Source organism: Limulus polyphemus, unplaced genomic scaffold (genome assembly GCF_000517525.1).
Source record: "Limulus polyphemus unplaced genomic scaffold, Limulus_polyphemus-2.1.2 Scaffold3021, whole genome shotgun sequence".
NCBI lineage: Eukaryota > Metazoa > Arthropoda > Merostomata > Xiphosura > Limulidae > Limulus > Limulus polyphemus.
Window position 1 is genome coordinate 56,986 of NW_013668631.1, and position 19,881 is coordinate 76,866.

The window sequence follows — 19,881 nt, forward strand, 5'->3', positions numbered from 1 at the left end:
AAAATGACCAAGCTAGCAAGGGTTAGTAGACACCTCAACAGGAGGAACATTATGTATAAAATGACCAAGCTAGCAAGGGTTAGTAGACACCTCAACAGTAGGAACATTATGTATAAAATGACCAAGCTAGCAAGGGTTAGTAGACTCCTCAACAGTAGGAACATTATGTATAATTATGTACCGTGCAGGGGTAATATAAAATCAAGTTTAGGCTACCGCCGGGGGTAATATGAAATCGATATCAGATTACCGGGAGGTAATTTGAAAAGGGGGGGGGTGTAGCTTGAAGTCTTCACACCGGAAATAAGTGTGTCTAAGGTTGTGTAGCTGATGTCAGCTCCAGGAAAACTTTATTTTACCAAAGTTTCAGCTTACGTCTTATTCGGAGTATGGAGTTTTTCAATAAGACAACTAAGAAGAAGACTTAAGCCGACACGTTGATGAATTAAACCAATCTTTTTTAAACAATTACTCTGAATGACACCAGAAAAACTCCTGATCAAAGCAAGCTACCTACACAGATCAGAACTGCAAACTAAACCAGAAATTAATACGGCTAATTCAATATACTATACGCGCGTTTTTTGTATATGGAGAGTGAAGATTGTATAGATGTGTATAATATACCCAGTATATGGAAAGTGAAGGTTGTGTAGATGTGTATAATATACTCGCATTTGGAAAGTGAAGGTTGTATAGATGTGTATAATATACCCGTATTTGGAAAGTGAAGGTTGTGTAGATGTGTATAATATACCCGTATTTGTAAAGTGAAGGTTGTATAGATATGCATAGCGTATATGGAAAGTGAAGGTTGTATAGGTGTGTATAATATACCCGTATTTGTAAAGTGAAGGTTGTATAGATATGCATAGCGTATATGGAAAGTGAAGGTTGTATAGATGTGTATAATATACCCGTATATGGAGAGTGAAGCTGGTATAGATGTGTATAATATACCCGTATATGGAAAGTGATTACATGATCTACCTATCACTGTAATTTTACTTACATTTTTCTATTTGTATTTATGCCAAAGCTGCTAAGACTATTTGCCGCCGTCAATAATTCTGACCTACTGACCAGTCAGCAGCACCCTAGTATATCCTCCATCCACAATAAGGGATTGAACATACTCTTATAACGCACCACAGCTTGTAATGCGAGGTCGATTTTGTGCTATCGAACAGGTTCGAATCCAGCTCGCCAGCTCCGAGATCCTAAGCTCTAACACAGGACCGTGCCCTTATAAGTTGCTATCATTGGTTTAAAACTTGAGTTTAAAATGAGCTCATTACACATATTATGAAGTTCATTATATCTAGGTCAAACATAAAGCTGGATAAGTTAGCCACTTAAAGTGTAATATAAGTGTAAAGCTGGATAAGTTAGCCACTTAAAGTGTAATGTAAGTGTGCTTATGTGCTATCTATTTTAGATGCTTCTAGTTTTATGTGCGGAACATTAGTATTAATCATACGAGAAGACATATCACGTGACACTAATGAAACGGATACTATTTCGTGAGGCTTAACAGTGATGAACATTTCAGGGCTATACGACCAACTATGTATGTCTATCCCTCCAACTTACCTCATCACAAGCTGTACATCTCGGTTTCAGACTCTCCGCATGGTGACGACCACAGTACAGTTTGTTTTCTCTATGGAAGTAGATCAAGTCGACGAGCAGCTCACCACAAACCGAGCATACAAAGCACGCGGGGTGCCAGCACGTGTTGGGTCCGGCACGAGAAGCAAAAACACAAATATCTCCACCTCCTATCGCCTCTTCACACTAAACCATTAAAAAACAACAATCAGTAAAACACAGATATCTCAACCTCCTATCGCCTCTTCACACTAAACGATTAAAAAACAACAATCAGTAAAACACAGATATCTCAACCTCCTATCGCCTCTTCACATTAAACAATTAAAAAACAACAATCAGTAAAACACAGATATCTCAACCTCCTATCGCCTCTTCACACTAAACATTTAAAAAACAACAAACAGTACATTGAGCTAACTTGAATATAAAGCTACACGTTAACACTAACATAGTTCGTTAATGGAGGGACCAGGAATTGTCCAGTGGATCGAAGGGTCCGAGATTCGAGACATGATGCCTCCGAACACACTCTTTATTTTCAGGTGTAGGCGCGTTACAAAAGCGACAGTCACTTCCGTAATTCGATTCAAAGATACGAGAAAATCCTTATTGTCTGTAGTAGAAATAAAAGACGGCTATACCTGAGCCCTAGAGACCTCTGACCTGGTAGTTTAGCCTCCTTGAGCATAAGGTGTGGTATAGGTTTAAAGTTCAAATTTTATTTATTTACTTTTTTAACAAAATAGCAGCACATAGGTAGGGAGTCTTATAAATTTTTAATATTAAATCAATATTTCTATACAAAAAAATCACAAATCACTAGTGCGTTTCCCACACAAATATTAGGAATTAAGTACCGAACCTACCTTAAGTGTTGAAAATTAACTTAAGGACTTGCCAGTTGTCTACGTTTTCTACAGTTTGACCAATTTTCTGAAATGAAAACATTAACCTATGGTCTTACCATTTCCTGAAATAAAGACATTAACCTATGCTGTCATTTGTTAATGACCAAAATTCTACAGCTACCTAAATACGGGGTTCTGAAAGGGTCAAACTGCTTTCTAAGTTCTCGAATTTTAACTTCCAAGAACTTTAGTTTCGTATTTCACATGATACAACCAGCAAGTTTTTATTGACCGTTCATACACATACTGATGCAACATACACCCATACAAATACACGTGTAAGCACTGTTCCATCTTAGTGTTAGCGCGGGGTGGCAGGTGATACTGTTCTTTGATGACAGAGGCTGTTTCGTTGATTCGCTGTGACCACTGAGGACGAACTAGCCGAGAGAATGAAAGAAAAACTAACAACACTGTAAGAGTTTTCTTCTAAATATAAACATTCACTGGGGTGAAACATGTATACTTAGGATTCGATTCATGCAAACAATATGTCGAGTTTCAAAAAAAAAAAAATAATAACGTCTGTTAAGAACAGATGGTTATTTGCAAGCAAAACTAGCAAACTACAAATGATTATGTCAAACAGTAATTGTTATCCTTAAGCCCAGCGATAAGCCTAAATTCGGTTCAAAACTTTATACACAAGTGCCAAAATACTATAATTATAACTTAAATTCGGTGTTTGATCCCAGTGGTGGAGACAACGCAGATAGCCCGTTGTATAGCTTTGCAATTAAATAAACAAATAGTAAAACAACCTTGAATATCTGAATACAACAAACTTGTCAGCTTCCACTGCAATCACATGTTCATATTTACATGTAATAGTTGATAGGGAGATATTACCAGAGTAACCAAGTCCCTGTACAATACTCTTCTCCTACATACTCACCAATGTTAAGAGGGAAAAAATAAAGTTTTACAAAGAAAAGTATTTAGTTTTTGTAGAATTTGCGGACATTAAACTTTTTATCTTCAAATATCGGTATAAAAACTAAAATAAACATATTTTATATGGATCGTGGTCAGTGAATCGTAAACCCCAAGAAGAAACTGTGTGCGTTTAATAAGTAACTAAGAGAAAAAAAAATATCGCATTTCAATAAGAGAAGTTAGAGCCTGATTTAAGAAACCGAGGAAGTATTGCCCGTCCGTAAAAACGGGCAAACTAAGCCTAATATCGTGATTAACTTTTCACTGATTTATATTTAACCATCCTCAAAAAGTGGGAAACTAATTCATTAAGAACAGGGTTTATTATAAAAAGAGAGAGACGTGAATTTACAAGATTGAATAAAGAAAACAACATCGACAAAGACGAAGAAAACGATTATAATGCGACATTTGACAAACGCTGCAATTTAACAGTTTACGGAAAAACAAGCTCATTTTAACTGTTAAGCGTTGTTATGTCGCTGTGATATTTTTCTGTACCATCATGGAAGCTAATATTCAAGGTAAACTTGGTCATATTCTTGTGGAGTTGATATTATTTTTTTCTGTACCATAATGGAAGCTATTACTCAGGGGAAACTTGGTTAGACTCTTGTAGAGTCCTATCACGTACAAATAGTTTGCTTGCTGACAAAAAAGTTATTTACTAAAACCCCCGATATTCATGAAGTAGAACACCTGATTTTCTACTTTCGATCCCTCTCCAATAAGCAATAAAGTCTAGCCTCTCATTTTTGTCTATCGCCCCTCCCCAACAAGTAATAAAATAAAACTTCTAGTTTTATCCACAATAAAGAATGAAGTAAAAATATGATTTTGATATTTCGTCATCTCCCTCACAAAAATAAATTGCTCTTAATTTCTTCCACCGATTCTCTCCCCAACAAGCAATAATGTGTAATCGCTGTCTTTAGATCATTACAGTATAATGAAGTCTTTAGATCATTACGAAGAAAAAAGTTAATCAAATACTTTTTATATTTATTTTTCCAAATTTAGAATTTTATTCCACAAGTTTCAAAGCGAAAATCTGGTTTAAACGCTTTCGCGATAACAGGCCTTTAAGGTTTCAAATGTCAAACCGTGACAAAGAAAATTTGCACCTAATATTCAAGTTTTGGGGATATTAAAAGGTTACAATATCACCATCTTTACGAAGTTTAAGATGTCATACATTTCATACTTCTACTCTTATTTGATTGTAATTAATCCATGCCATGACCTTTATAATATGAAGTAGATGTCCTGTGTTGCTCTATCCTTGCCTCAGCGTTCAATTAATCAGGATTTAAATTACCTACTAGAATATATATTTTAGTCCTAAACTTTTGACTGAAACTTTGCTAACAGCAAGAGATAAACCTTTGAAACTGAATCTTTAAGAAAAGCAGAGATAAGCTTTAGCCTTGAACGGGCTATAATTTATTTTCAATTAAATACTATTAAATAAGTTTGCATCATGATTCGCGGGTTAGTTTGTTTAGTTAGATTTCACACAAAACTACTCGAGGGCTATATACGCTAGCCGTCCCTAATTTTGAAAGGATAGCAAAAATCTTATTTCAAAGTACCCAGTATGAACGAATTGGGACGTTGTTGTGTTCAGTAAAGCTTTCACCTTCCTCTATAGATCATTTTACAACAAACAAACAATCTGCTGGGACTTACTAAGAAAACTTACCACAAAAAGCCAATTTCTCACGTTTATCAAACCGGATGTTCCCAAGGAGGTCAAAGGTCAAATCCCAGTGGTACAAATGTTGCAAGTGTGTATGGTGATTAAGGCTCACCAGACAAAATCACGCACTCACAAAACGGAGACAAATTCTGTCTTCTAATTAGAATCACTCAACATTAAGTGACTTTGAAGTAATAAAGAACTATTATGATTTATGAGTAAGTTAAAATAGGTAAAAAACAATAACTGGCCTTTAGTAAGCGAGTTGCTACTGAGAGAAAAGGCAATGAGTAGTACTTTCAATGGTATGTCGTAAACGCTAGAGGAAAGCTCACCCCTTAATGTCGCCCCTCCCCTTCCATTCTGTATGTCCCTCTGAACCCTCACATCCTCAACACCCTAACTTCCTAGCTTCTACTTATGGTACATTGTACTTTTATGACTAGTAAGATAACGTCATCCAGGCTTGGAAAGCTCCAGATGGGATGATTCATTCCTGTAAAACGGCTGAAAGTCTTTTTTCCATGGGACACTTCATCACCATCACAATAGAAAAAGAGGACAAGATAGTAAAACGAAATTATATTATTGATTAGGAGGAATAGTTATAAATTAACTCGCTGTGTGCTTTTCACAAAATGTTAAAATGAATCAAATAATCTTATGTGTGTATGTACATATATAGGATTCATACTGGGTTACGTACACGATTATACATGAATACAAACAAAATGCACACACACACACACACATATATATATATATACACTATGCATATAGATGAATGTGATTATTTGTCTGAATGTTGCAGTGCTGTTTATATGCATTGTAACTTTCTGACAGAAGAAAAGTTAAAGTTTTATCGAAATAAACGAAACGTTGACAGTTACTGAAAGCACAGAATGATCGAACAAGAAGCTTGTTCATAAGAGAATAGATCCAATTTCTTGGTTGAACGGTTTTTCCTCAGTTTATTTCTGGTCACTTTCCAATCTTTCCGCTATCTAGCTGATTAGATTACGCGATCAGAAAAAGTCATTTCTGGCATCATTCCGGTCATCTACGCATACGCGAAGGTCAACTAGAATAGAAAATAACAACGATAGAAGGAGTGGTCTTTGCCTTGTTTAGAAATCAATAGCTAATGACCATTACCCCACTGCACATGCTGACTGGCCAGTACTCCATTTTCTATATAGAAACGTAATTCTTCCACGCTCCAGATGAAAGCGTATTGGGTCTTACGATACGATGAATTCTGGTACTCTAATGGTGATTATGGATAACTTCGGTCAGCTATAAAATAATCTTTGAATAAAATCTCCGTATCTAGATCATGAACAAAGACGACTTATATATATGACTATTTAATAATTCCCCACTATGGTATATTAACACGTATATCTGGTTGAGGATACTTTAATCAAAATACTTAACACTAGTATTTGGTGAATCCAAGTACCCCAATTAAGGATACTTTAATCAAAATATTTAACACTAGTATTTGGTGAATCCAAGTACCCCAATTAAGCACATTGTCCAACACCAGCGTTTGATGAATCGAAGTAATCTAATTAAGCACATTATTCAACACCAGTGTTTGATGAATACATGTATCTCAATTAAGCACATTATCCAACACCAGTGTTTGGTAACTTCAAGTACCTCACCGAAGCACATTATCTAACACCAGTATTTAATGAATCCGGTTGATTCAATTAATCACATTATCCAACACCAGTGTTTGATGAATCCAGGTAAATCAATTTAGCACATTATCCAACACCACTTTTAGATGAATCCAACAAACCCAATTAATCACATTATGCAACACCAGTGTTTAATGAATCCAAATAATCCAATTAATCACATTATCCAACACCACTTTTAGATGAATCCAAATAATCCAATTAATTACATTATCCAACACCACTTTTAGATGAATCCAACAAACCCAATTAATCACATTATCCAACAGTAGTGTTTAGTGATCCAACTAAACACATCATCAAACATCAGTGTTTAATCAAACAAAATAAATAAACTGAACAAGGTGCTCAGTCACATTCCATAGTAATCAGTTTACTGAACATTTTTTTTTTTTTTATTAAGCACAAAGCTACACAATGGACTACCTGTGCTCTGCCCACCACGGATATCGAAACCCGGTTTTTAGCATTGTAAGTCCGCAGACGTACCGCTGTGCCATTAGGGGGCCTACTGAACAGAATCATGCAGTAAAATGGATTTAACTTTCAACCATATATCTCTTTGTTACATATACACTAAAGGGATTAACAAAAGGAATTAAACAATTAGAGATAATTTGAAAAGTTATTCACACAAAGCTACAGAAAGGGATACCTGCTCATGGCCGTCTGAGTTTAAGCTGATAGACAAGAGGGAAGGCAGCTAGTCAAGAATACACACTGCCAACTCTCGGGCTACGCTTATCTGACCGAATAGTGAGAGTTGACCATCATTCTTATAGCACACTCTCGGCCTCAGAGTGCGGAGTACGATTTTGCGGGAAAAGGGCGCGAACAATGAGCCCTCGGATTTACAGTCCGGACATGCTAACCACTGGGTCACGCTCGGCTCAGCGAGTAATAAATAAGTATACAAACCATCACCAATGGACAAAGAGCGGCAGTAGTAAGTGCACAAAAAACAACTCTTATTACACCTTTTACATTTTGACTCACTAATTAAAATAGAATTGAGAGGTTATATTTATTGAAAAAACAAGGTTTCGCATTTCAAAATATTATAGAAAGTAGGTAGAAAATTAATATAAATTCAGGAATATATAGGTAATAATTAGGGGGAGAATATGGAAATAATTAACCACTTCGGCAAAGAAACAGAAAATTCCAAGTGTACTGCGGGGACATGAAAAAAGGGGGGAAGGTAACTAGATAAGTTCTGGCACAATCCTAAAAATCAATAGTGTATAGATAAAGACTTCATCTCCTTGGCTAGAGGCACTAACTAACTCATTCATCATACTGTAGACAAGAAGCATGCTTCACAGCCTTCAGAGTCGATTAGAAGTAGGTAAATGACAAGACGTGAAAATATAGGTCTTACGCTATATAAACGCGTTTAATTTAAGACGTTGCGATTTACCAGCTACTCGAGTAGAGAGCAGCTTGGTAAGTGGCGACATCTAAGGGCCAGTTCCACAAAACACATACATCTCTGTATTATCGTCATGTGTATTATGTAATCTGAAATTAATATTATTAAGTCCGTGTAAAACTACAGAAAGACGAACCTTCGCTTCGTTCTTTAAGTTCTAATTGACTAAACGTTTACAATTTTTTCAAATATAATAAATTCACCCAAATGATACTCAAACGTGAGAGAATACTTTCTGAGACTTCAACTTGTACGGGGTTATTAGATGAAAATTTAGAACTCTCTCTAGTTGTGTTACTGAAGTACGAAATGTACACGACCCTCCTCATTTCTCTTATTAACCACCCACCAGTGGGACAGCAGTAAGTCTACTGACTTACAATGCAAAAATCCAGGGTTCGATTCCACGCGATGGACACAGCAGGTAACTTAGTGTGGCTTTCCTCTAAAACAAACAGGCTATTATTAACCCTGCCCCCCCCCCCCCCCAGTGGCACAGTGGTATATCTGCGGACTTATACTGCTAGAAACTGGTGGGCAGAGCACAGATAGCCTTTTGTGTGGCTTCGTGCTTAATAACAAACAACAATTATTAACCCATTTTTACCAGAAGTATAAACGATCTCCGTCAATATATTGTGAACTGTTTTTGGTTGTTTAATTTTGTGGTCTTCTGAAAGCCAGTCCTATCATTGTATAACTTTATTTCCATGTCACTCAAAATTCGTTTATATTTTTAGACTAGATGCCTCTAAACACTTAAGAATGCCTTACTTTCCTGGTCACAGTCGATTTTATCATACCCCTGTTTTTATATTAGTTAGGCATGGCATGATCTAGTGGTTAGGGTGCAATCTGGAGATAGCGGATTTGAATCCCATCACCAAACATGCTCGCCCTTTCGGGTGTGGGGGTATTATAATGTTATGATCAGCCCCACTATTCGATTATAGTAGCCAAAGAGTTGGCGGTTGGTGGTGTTGATTAACTTCCTTCCCCCTAGTTTATCACATCTAAATTAGAGACGGCTAGCGCAGATAGCCCAAGAGTTGGCGGGGGGTTGTGATGACTAGCTACTTTCCCTCTAGTCTTACACTGCTAAATTAGGGACGGCTAGCGCAGATAGCCCTCGTGTAGCTTTGCGCGAAATTCAAAAACAAACAAACAAACAAACAAACGCAGATAGCTCTCGAGTATCATTGCGCGTAATTAACCAAAATAAAGAAACTTATTAGCTTGTTTGACCATAATAATATGTAGTTGACTTTCTTAAGATGTTGACTTGATAATCACACGGGAAAATAAAGTTGTTAGTATATAACACTTTTTTGTCTGATCGACATAAGCTCGGGAAATAACGCTTTCTTAGTGTATATATCTGTCTATGTTCAGGGCCAGTAGTTGTTCGTTTCATAATTTCGCTTAAAGCTACACAATGGTTATTTACACATAGTTGTCCCTAATTTTGAACTGAAAGACTATAGGAATTGCAGGTAGCTAGTCATCAGCACACACCACCAACTCTTGTTTACCTGAATAGTGGGATTTGACTTTTACTCCAAAGTGCGAAGCGGGTTTTTGCAGCAAGGGGACTCGAACCACGAATTCTTGATTCATAGTCCAGACATGCTAATCACTAGGAAACTACCGGCCATCGAGGCCAGTTTAAAAAACATAGTCGACAGTACCCCTTCACCTCTTCTGTAACCACATATCCAGATACTTTTAGTTGGATAATGTGCATATACCCAAATAACAGGAGGAACGAGAGGATTTAATTAGGACGCAATGCAATGATTAAGAGAAAAGTGTTAGTTGTCATGTTGAATCTCTTTGAAAACACAAGACGAGCCTTGAAGTTCCCAGTAAAGTAACTAAAACTACGTTTATAACAATCTTACATATATGTTATTTTACCCTTCTAGTCATTTTTAAATACAGACTGTTCTTAATAAAATTAAGCTTTAGCTTACACAGTACTTCAACGGACGACACAGGAACAAGACTAATGAACTTCAACATTGACCCACAAATATGGCGTAGCATAACCCTTAACCCGAATAAAAGTGTTGATCGTGAGACATGCTTTCAAATGGGGTCTTATAGGTCTCTAATGCAATTTTAATACGTTTATTTTAAAATATTGTATACTTGATAATCATACTGTTTCAAAGGTGTTTGTTACGTTTAGTTCTGAGGTTAATGTTATTATTTTGAAACTAGATGTGAATCATATATATATATATATATATATTGTGGCATGGAACATTATGCTTTTGAAACAATAGTTATACTAGCCGACCACAAAATCTTGCAACGGATACTATTAAACTTGCTCATTTACGATTCCTTGATATTCACGAGTATCTAGACTTGCATAAACTTCAACAATAACCAGCATGCCAATAATAAATTAAACCCACCAGAACTCGCCCACAACCATCATCACAGTCAAATTACAACCCATAATAACACACCCACTACAACTTCACAGTAGTTTCTGGTTTGTTTGGCTGTTGCTAAGCGCAAAGCTACACGATGGGTTATGTGTGCTCTGTTCACCACAGGTATCGAAACTCGGGTTTTTTGTGTCGCAAGCCTGTATACTTACCGCTGAGCCACTGGGAGCACTTTGCAGTGACACAACCAATATTGTCAAATTTAAACCATAAAACATTCACTATAACCGTTCACAATTGGAACAACCAATCATGGCCAAACTGTAACTCTCTTTTTCTACCTTTAGACTCACAAGACTCACCACCAGTCGTCGACATTCCTGACGGATTTTCCCCAAGTAATCCAACTTGGGTTGATTTACAGTTTATTTAACCAAATTTTCAAAAGTACCTACATTAACAAATATCACGTTGCGAAAACCACACAGAACACTAAAGTGAATTCAGTTTTAGCAAGTGAACGTTACGTGCTCCCTCCCCCTCAGTTCAACTGCATATTTCTTCACTATCAAGTTTTCGGTATATTTACAGAGCATTACGATCACTTCATTTTACCACAGTTTCAACATCTTAAATCTTTCGCCAGTGACTATATTCACATATAGATATGTTTCCTACACTTCGTAACCACTAATCTACATACCTAGTGCGTTTCTCGGTGTTTATACTCACCAAGTTCCCTTGCAGAACATGCTAAATAGACCACATTAAATGTTCGAGGAGTGTCAATAACTCCTTTAAGATATATATACACGTAAGACTGCGCGTGTTGTGACGAGAACTCCACGACGAACGAGTTAGTAGAAATAAATATTGACGCAAGTTTGAAGACTAAACTGAATACTGTCTACTCGTTACTTAATTAAAGTGTACGTGTACTTCACAGTTACATGTAAGTAAATCCCCGTTTTAATAACCACTTTGCATCTTACTATGTAATAGAAGTTAGAAATACATAGAACTTATTAGGAGTATTTATACGTGATGGTGTGAACAAACTGCCATAGCCCTCTCTAGCTTACTTCGTTTCTACAGCGTAAATACACATGTGAAGGATGTATCCTGGCCAGAATGTAATTTTAAATTTTACGGAATTGTGTTTTCCTGATCGGTATGATACTTGCCAATTCACAGTTTACTGAGGAACGTTTGAATATACAATATAGTTGTGGATAGCTTTGATATCTATGCAGTAACTCAGCTAACAGATGTTTCGTATATTAAAGCTATCTTCAAGTTTTGTACAACGAAAAATATAGTTGTGGAAATGATATCAGTTTTGCTATTAATATGCACGTAAGTTCGGTGGTTTGTGGGATTCATTCAAACCTCCTGGCAACGCTTCTGATTTAGGTATTGGGCTTAAACTCAGCTCGCCGCAACGTAATTGTTAGCCTAATCAGTTTAACTGCTAACATCCAGCCCCCCTCCCCCCAAGAGGATCAGCGGTAAATATGAGGGCCTTATATCACTAAAGTTCGGGTTTCGATACTCATCACGGACAGAGCACAGATAGCCAATTTTGTAACTTTGTACTTAACAACAAACAAAAAACGCACCTATCCAGTTTTTTTTTTTTTTGTTGATGCGTGTTTTGTAGTCGTTTGGTTATAGAGGGCTTGAAGTGGCAGCTTTTTACATGGTATTTTCTGTTGGATTGTGGTTTACATAACGAACGAAAGATTCCCATACATCACAGCATGTCTACAAATATGTTGATAACGCTACTCTGTACTTATCACACACACACACACTGCTCTTCAAATGTAGCCTTCTCTCTCTCTCGTTCTTTATGTTTTTATGACGTCAGAATACTCATATCAACATCAATCGCCTTCTGGGCAAAGAAAATAATTGTATTTGTGTACTTTATTTATAACAAATCTACTAAGGCTATCACCGTCGTCCCCAATTTTGGACTACTAACCAGCAGCTTCCCACTAACCACCATTGACGGTAAGTTTGTTTGTTTGTTTTGAATTTCGCGCAAAGCTACACGAGGGCTATCTGCGCCAGCCGTCCCTAATTTAGCAGTGTAAGACTAGAGGGAAGGCAGCTAGTCATCACCACCCACCGCCAACTCTTGGGCTACTCTTTTACCAACGAATAGTGGAGTTTGACCGTCACATTATAACGCCCCCACGGCTGAAAGGGCGAGCATGTTTGGTTTGACGGGGATTCGAACCCGCGACCCTCAGATTGCGAGTCGAGCGTCTAAACCACCTGGCCATGCCGGGCGCAATTGACGGTAAGGGAAGAATATTTTGTGGTATCGCACAGATGTGAATTCAGCTCGCCAGCTCCGAAATCCAGAGCACTGGGACAATTTGCGCCCTAGTAAAGAAAACAACGTGCTAGATTAGTTGTCGGTACGACAAGTTCAAGCAGCTAAATATACAATAGGCTATCTGCGCTCTATCCGCCGAGGGGAATCGAGATCCCGTAAAGTTAGCGCTGATCCACCGATTGATAGGATAAATATGGACATTCATTACATTTTTAAAAATTACCAAGTTAATATAAATCTATTAAATCCAAACTATCGTAGTGAAAATCCCCCAAATTTCCAAACTCGTATTTACCTAAGATTATTACAGATTCTAAGATAATTACATGTAACACAATGTTATAGAATTGAAGGATACATATATATAATTATTGAGTTTCGAATAAGCCATTGTATCACGTTAGTTTATTTATATTCGTTCATAACATTTGGTGGCCAGCTTAATCAATATTTTCATCAGTAGTCTGTGGTCTGAGGAATTCAAAAATTCGTATACGACTCCGGTGGGTCAGCAGTAATACTGAGTGCTTATGACGCTAAAAATCGGGTTTCGATAATCGCGGTGGGCAAAGCACAGATAATCCGCTGTGTAGCTTTGCGCTTAGCAAACAAACAGGTTTTTATCTTTATTGGTCCCTATAACTGCTTTACGTTTCTATAGGTGAACTTTGACCCGAGGAATTAACTTCTTTTATTGTGCTCTATAACGGCTTTATGATTCTATAAATGAACTGTAGTCTGAGGAATTTAGATTTTTTATTGTGGTCTATAGCAGTTTTATAATTCTCTAATTAATTGAACTGTGACCTGAAGAGTTTAAATTTTGTATTGGGAGTCATCGGGGGCCGTTTTATAGAATGTACATATCTCTTTCTTTACCTGGATGTTCTTTTTATCAATAGTAATGTCTGACGTATATAATCCTCGTTGTTGTTGTAAAGTACATAGCTACACAATATCTTACGAGCTACCATACCAATGAGCCAACGGGAGAGGGGGGGGGCTACAATTTCTGGAAATACCTATTGAGAAGATGTTCAAAATGTAACTTAAGATTGGATGAATACATTTTTTCAGATACAGATGTTAGATTCATTTCAATAATTTTCACCTAAAAATAAAAATACAAATTGATTCAGACTTCAAATTGCACTTTTTCAAATGGAAGATTTAAAATAGTTTGTTTGTAATTAAGCACAAAGCTACACAATGGGCTATCTGTGCTCTGCCCACCACGGGTATCGAAACCCGGATTCTAGCGTTTTAAGTCCGCAGACATACCGCTGTGCCACTGAGGGGCATTTAAAATAGTTGGCAACATATATCAAAACCCTTTACAATCTTAAACACCTCAATCAGATCCACTCTTACTCTTCTTTTTTCAAGAGAAAACTATTTGAGAGATCTCAGCCTTTCTTCGTATAAAAACCCTTCATCCCAGGCACCATTCTAGTAACCCTTTCCAACAATTCAATGTCCTTCCTACAGTAAGGAGCTCAAAACTGAACACAATATTCAAAATGTGGCCTAACCAGTGACCTGTACAATGAAATTATAACCTCTTTAGACTTATATTCAATATTTCTCTATATACAACCTAAAATCCTATTTGCCCTACCACTAACAACAGCACACTGCTTTAGACGGCTTAAGAGCCTGATCAACCATTACACCAAGTCCCTTTCTTTCATGACATTGTTAAGGTTATTCCCATACAATTTATACCTACTGGCAGAAACTATTTGTGTTAATAATTACTAATCATAATATTCATATCTCATCAAAGTTTAAGAAAAGGGAACATTTCCTGAAAATAATTTTTCTGGAAAGTACTGCACGGGAAAATTGTTCGGATTGTGCTGATATAAGCTATAATGTTTTCTATATATTAAAAGTGGTCCCTTTATTGAAAAAATAAAAGGTTTTTTAAGAACTCCATTTTTTTAGTACTACATTAACAAATTACACCAATAAAGATATAATTAAACCCTCACATACAGTCCTAGTGAAAGTCGTGTTATTGTTTTGAGAAGAGTATTTTTATTTAAAATTATGTTCTGTTATAAAGAAATGGTTGTTGCACATACTGTAGTTATTTTTCTAATTGTCTGAATCTTGAATACCTAAAGTGTGAACATTTTTTTATGGATCTCTATTTCTGATGTCATGCAATAGATGGCGCCACATTATATTTATTATTTTGGTCACATACATGGATAGATACATATATACACGCTACGTCTATTATAGTAAGATAATTTAAGTTATGATACCGCACATGCATTATCTCACATTTATTATAATTAAAACCAATTTGCCATTTATTTGCCCAACTCACTACTAAATTATCTAAATCCTTTACCAAATCAGCATCCTTTTCACAGCTAACAACACCCAAGGCCTTAATATAATCTGCAAATTTAAATAATTTAGTGACCATTCCTTCAGCATGACTTTAAAGCACTTGGAAATCTTGAAAGAAATGTATTCTTTAAAAAATGGGCATTAGATTTAATGTATAGTATATTTGTTTGAAATATTTTAAAATAACATCTTCATATGTTTTATAACCATAATTTAATATATTTTTTTATATATCATGATTCGAAATCCAGGTATATTCTTAAAACTAAAGGTTTAGAAAATATTCATTTAGAACACGAATTCAAATAAATTATTTTCAATGTAATGACTGAAAAAGTTTTTTAAAAGGTCTGGGCGAAATATAGACTCACGTTTTGACAAGTCATTGATGATTGAAGAGTAACAGGAAGTTGACGTATAGTGCCCCGCCCTAAAGCCTCTCGTTTTCGCTGTGCCGAAAACAAGCGTAACTCCCTCTTTTCTTCGTCACTGAGTCCATTACAATATCGCACTTCATTGTCGTGTGGCGGCAATTGATGCAAGAGTTGTTTGATTCGGTACTTCTCTCCAACACTGTTGACATAAGGAATTTTGTCTTCCGGTAAGGCAGAAAAATACAGATGTACCTAAATAGAACAGTAAAATTGTAATTATACTGCTGTCTGGTTACTCCGGTACAACTGGCATACATGGTGGGATATATCAAGTTCACAAAAAAATAGTAATTCGTCAAACACAGTTATCACCCCAGAACTTTACAGTGGTTTAAAACTTATCGGTTCGCATAGCCTGCACTGGTTCAGCTAACTCTTCTGTTAAATTTAACAATATTTTTAAAAATCTGGTATTATAAAATACGAGGATAATTATGTGCAGGAAGTAAACAGGAAATAGAATAGAACAGGAACACTGCATGTAGTATAAAAAACACCATTTTCAGTTCAATCGCACACTACATTTTATCCGTGCTGCTTGTATTTTATTCATATTTTCTGATTCTGTCTTAAGTTTAAGTTAATGTTGTAAACCAAGCAGTTTCTAACCGTCCTGCACTAAGATTGAAATATATTTGAATAAAGTTGTTTAAACATTTGTTTAACAACAAGTAAAAGCTTGGAATGGTCTATTCTTTCATTAGGGGTTTATTCATCGGAATACTTACATACTGGTGTTACAGTTTACATGATTTTTTTAGTGTATTCGGTGACTTGTTCCAATTGTAGTTGACTCACATAAATGACTCACATGAATAATTTCGTTCCCTTGGCTGCTTCCATAAAAATAAAAAAAAGGCTTAGCAACGAGGATCACGACTACACATAAAGATGAAATAACAGTTGCGGAATTTTAGGTAACTATATCTTATTGCTAATAACTGAGAAATACCAAACAAGCTAGCTCGAGATTTTTAAATCTTGGACGACGGTTTAGTATGTTTAAAAAATAACAAACATATCTGATAATGTTCTTTCACAAATACATTTTTGCATTTATATACATATCTGCTAAACGAGGGTGGGTTGTGTTTCGTTGGTGGAATTTCGTCATAATAAAATACATATTGTTACGTTAATTTTCCGTAAAAATTCTTTCCGAAGAAACTTTAGCGGTACTAGTCCTTTCTCAACTAAAACTGGTTTATTCTTTCTGAATACAACTTTGCAATACACTAATTACCACAGTCGCGCTATAATTCACCACGAACGTCTCACGTGCTCAACTCAACTGTCAATTACATATTACATTACCTTGTTACCGTCACGTCTTGACCGTCTTATATATAAAAGAATACCGAATCTAGTAAACGCTAGAGCATTCAGGAAGAGACGTGAACGTTCTAGAAGTTCATGACGTGTTACTAGCGTCACGTGACTTCCGCTGTCGTAACAATATGATCTGCCATTGGCATCAGTCACAGTCTGGCATCTGTCAGTAATATCTGTCAGATAGAATAGACCACCATCACTCATCTTGTGAAGAATTTCCAAGAACTTTTAGGGATCTCGTTATCTGTCAAGCAACTTGAGAAACGTCCAAAAGGGATTCAAGTATGGGATTTGTATCGATATTCTAGACAGGTAAAGTAGGTTTTGTACAACACATAGGTACACTGTTGTCGTATGGCATGGTGTGTCATCACGTATTGAAGTAAGCATGATAATTCTCAACACAGTTTCACCTAAGAAGGCACTGCAACACAGTCCGCGATGTTAAAATACCAAAAAACATTCACAGATTTTCTTAACTTTCCCCAGAAGTCAGTTCAAAACAAATAAAATAGGCCTACACCATGACACTACTCCTACAAGTAAAAACAGGCCCACATCCTAATACTACTCCTGCAACTAAAACAGGCCCACACATTGACACTATCGTTTGGGACTAGAACGACGCAGTCATGTCCAAAGTATTCTACCGTTCATCCAGAGCACGCAGTGAGAAGCGGGATTCTTCGCTCATCGTGATGTTTTTTATATATTTTTTTCACTGTTCTCCACTCATTTCGATGTTCAGCGCATCAAGAGAGCTGAGGTCTTGCATACACGGCTGTTATGTTCAGTTTATAATTTGTACGACATCCGTGAAATCAGTCAACATAAAGCATACAACCCTGAACTGTCATTTAAATCCGAAAAGTAGTGTTTTATGAAGACACTATTCACACTTCATAAAAACCGAAACGTGATTATTTCTAGATGGTTAACTCGATGTTCCAATTGTCACGTTTTTATCACAGGAGATGTAGATATGAGTAGGTGGATTGAGATGTCTCAGATACTCGTAATACCAATAATCATTCCTATTTGAATATACGGTATTTTTTGTTGTTGTTTTTACTCCCCACACTAAACCTACATTTATATAGATTTTTAAGAATATGTAACATTGGTGCTACATTAGAATTAGTCATCTGTTGAAGATTCTAAAAATATATTTCGGTCTAGGTAGACTGCAATTCCTACACTAATAATGTAAGGCCTGGCATCGCCTGGTATTTAGGAAACTCGAACTGCAATCTGCGGGTCGCGGGTTCGAATCCAACCATCGATTATACTCACCCTTTCAGCCGTTGGGCATTATAATAAGATTCACGTACACAATCAATATGGTATAATCCAGTGCTAGATGGGGACGCACTGCTACAATAGTTAATGATAACATACTGTATATCAGGCTAGGAGTGAGGATAAGAGTAGAACCCAGTGCTATCTTGGGTCGCGCTGCTACAATAGTTTTGGTAACATACTGTATATCAGGCTAAGAGTGAGGATAAGAGTAGAACCCAGTGCTATCTTGGGTCGCGCTGCTACAATAGTTTTGGTAACATACTGTATATCAGGCTAAGAGTGAGGATAAGAGTAGAACCCAGTGCTATCTTGGTTCGCGCTGCTACAATAGTTTTGGTAACATACTGTATATCAGGAAAAAAAAAAGAGTCGAATCCAGTGCTAGCTGGGGCGCGCTTCTACAATATATAGTGAGTTTAGATTCTAGATAAAAACAATTTTTTAAATTTTTTCTTGAAGTTAATTGTATTGAAATATCTACAAAATGTTTGGACAGTAACGAAATATTGAAGTTCTTGATTAAGTGTTATAAATCTCATTCAGTATTTAACGTATTTTGAAACTGCAAAAATAGTGCATTTTTTCCATCATAAAACTTTAGTCTGATACCCCTCGAAAAAATAAAACATTTCACTCTACTATGAATGCTCTATATTTGAGAACAAAATCAAAACAAACAAATGAAAAATTAAATGGTATATAATCATTTTTAAATTACTATTTGAAAACCATGCAACAATAAGGAAGTCATACAAACCACACGGAACCCACGACTGAGGATACGAGTTTATTGACGTTGAAATTCGTTCTAATAACGGTACAAGTTATTTCGCTAATATATTATATAAACAAGCCAGTGTGTGTTAAGTTACATTTGATTTCTAGAAATAGGAGGAGTTATATAAGCAAAAAAATGCATTTATTCAGATTGAATAGTTCGATTACTGTCCGTCCATTACGATTTTCGTGACGGGGTGCAAGAGGACCATAAGGGATGTATGTGTGACGTGAAACCTTATAAGTGTAGTAAGTGTTGGTATAATAAGCCTAAAGTAAAGACGTAATCTAGAGCCAAGTACATAAAATTTATTGTGAAAGTAAAAATATCGATTCAATTTTAAACTTAAATCGTTTCTGGATTAAACTATTTTCTGTTATATCACTAACGTCTGTAATAAAAAACAAACCTTTTTAATCAACGGCCAGACTAAATTAAGAAAATTAAGAAACAATAAATAGTTTTGTTGTCTATGCATTTCATTTTATACTTTCAATACATAGACTAACAACAATATATATTTTTTTTATTCCTGTAAACTCCCAGTGGAGCATAGGGCCGCAACAACACCTCACCAACGGAAATTGTTGTTGCAGTTACTTGTAGCAGGTTGATTTTTACGGGGTG

General features: G+C 36.2%; 1 protein-coding gene across 1 annotated transcript in view; it reads right to left on the reverse strand.

Annotated features, from left to right (window-relative positions):
- The window catches only part of LOC106468481 (protein prickle-like), a 78,029-nt gene that overhangs the window by 13,294 nt on the left and 44,854 nt on the right, over window positions 1-19,881 (reverse strand). Inside the window, exons 2-3 of the mRNA XM_022396817.1 lie at window positions 15,780-16,034; window positions 1,594-1,797 (exon numbers count right to left, since the gene is read on the reverse strand). Of these exons, the coding sequence (XP_022252525.1) occupies window positions 1,594-1,797; window positions 15,780-16,034 (459 nt within the window). The remainder of the gene's footprint in view (window positions 1-1,593; window positions 1,798-15,779; window positions 16,035-19,881) is intronic.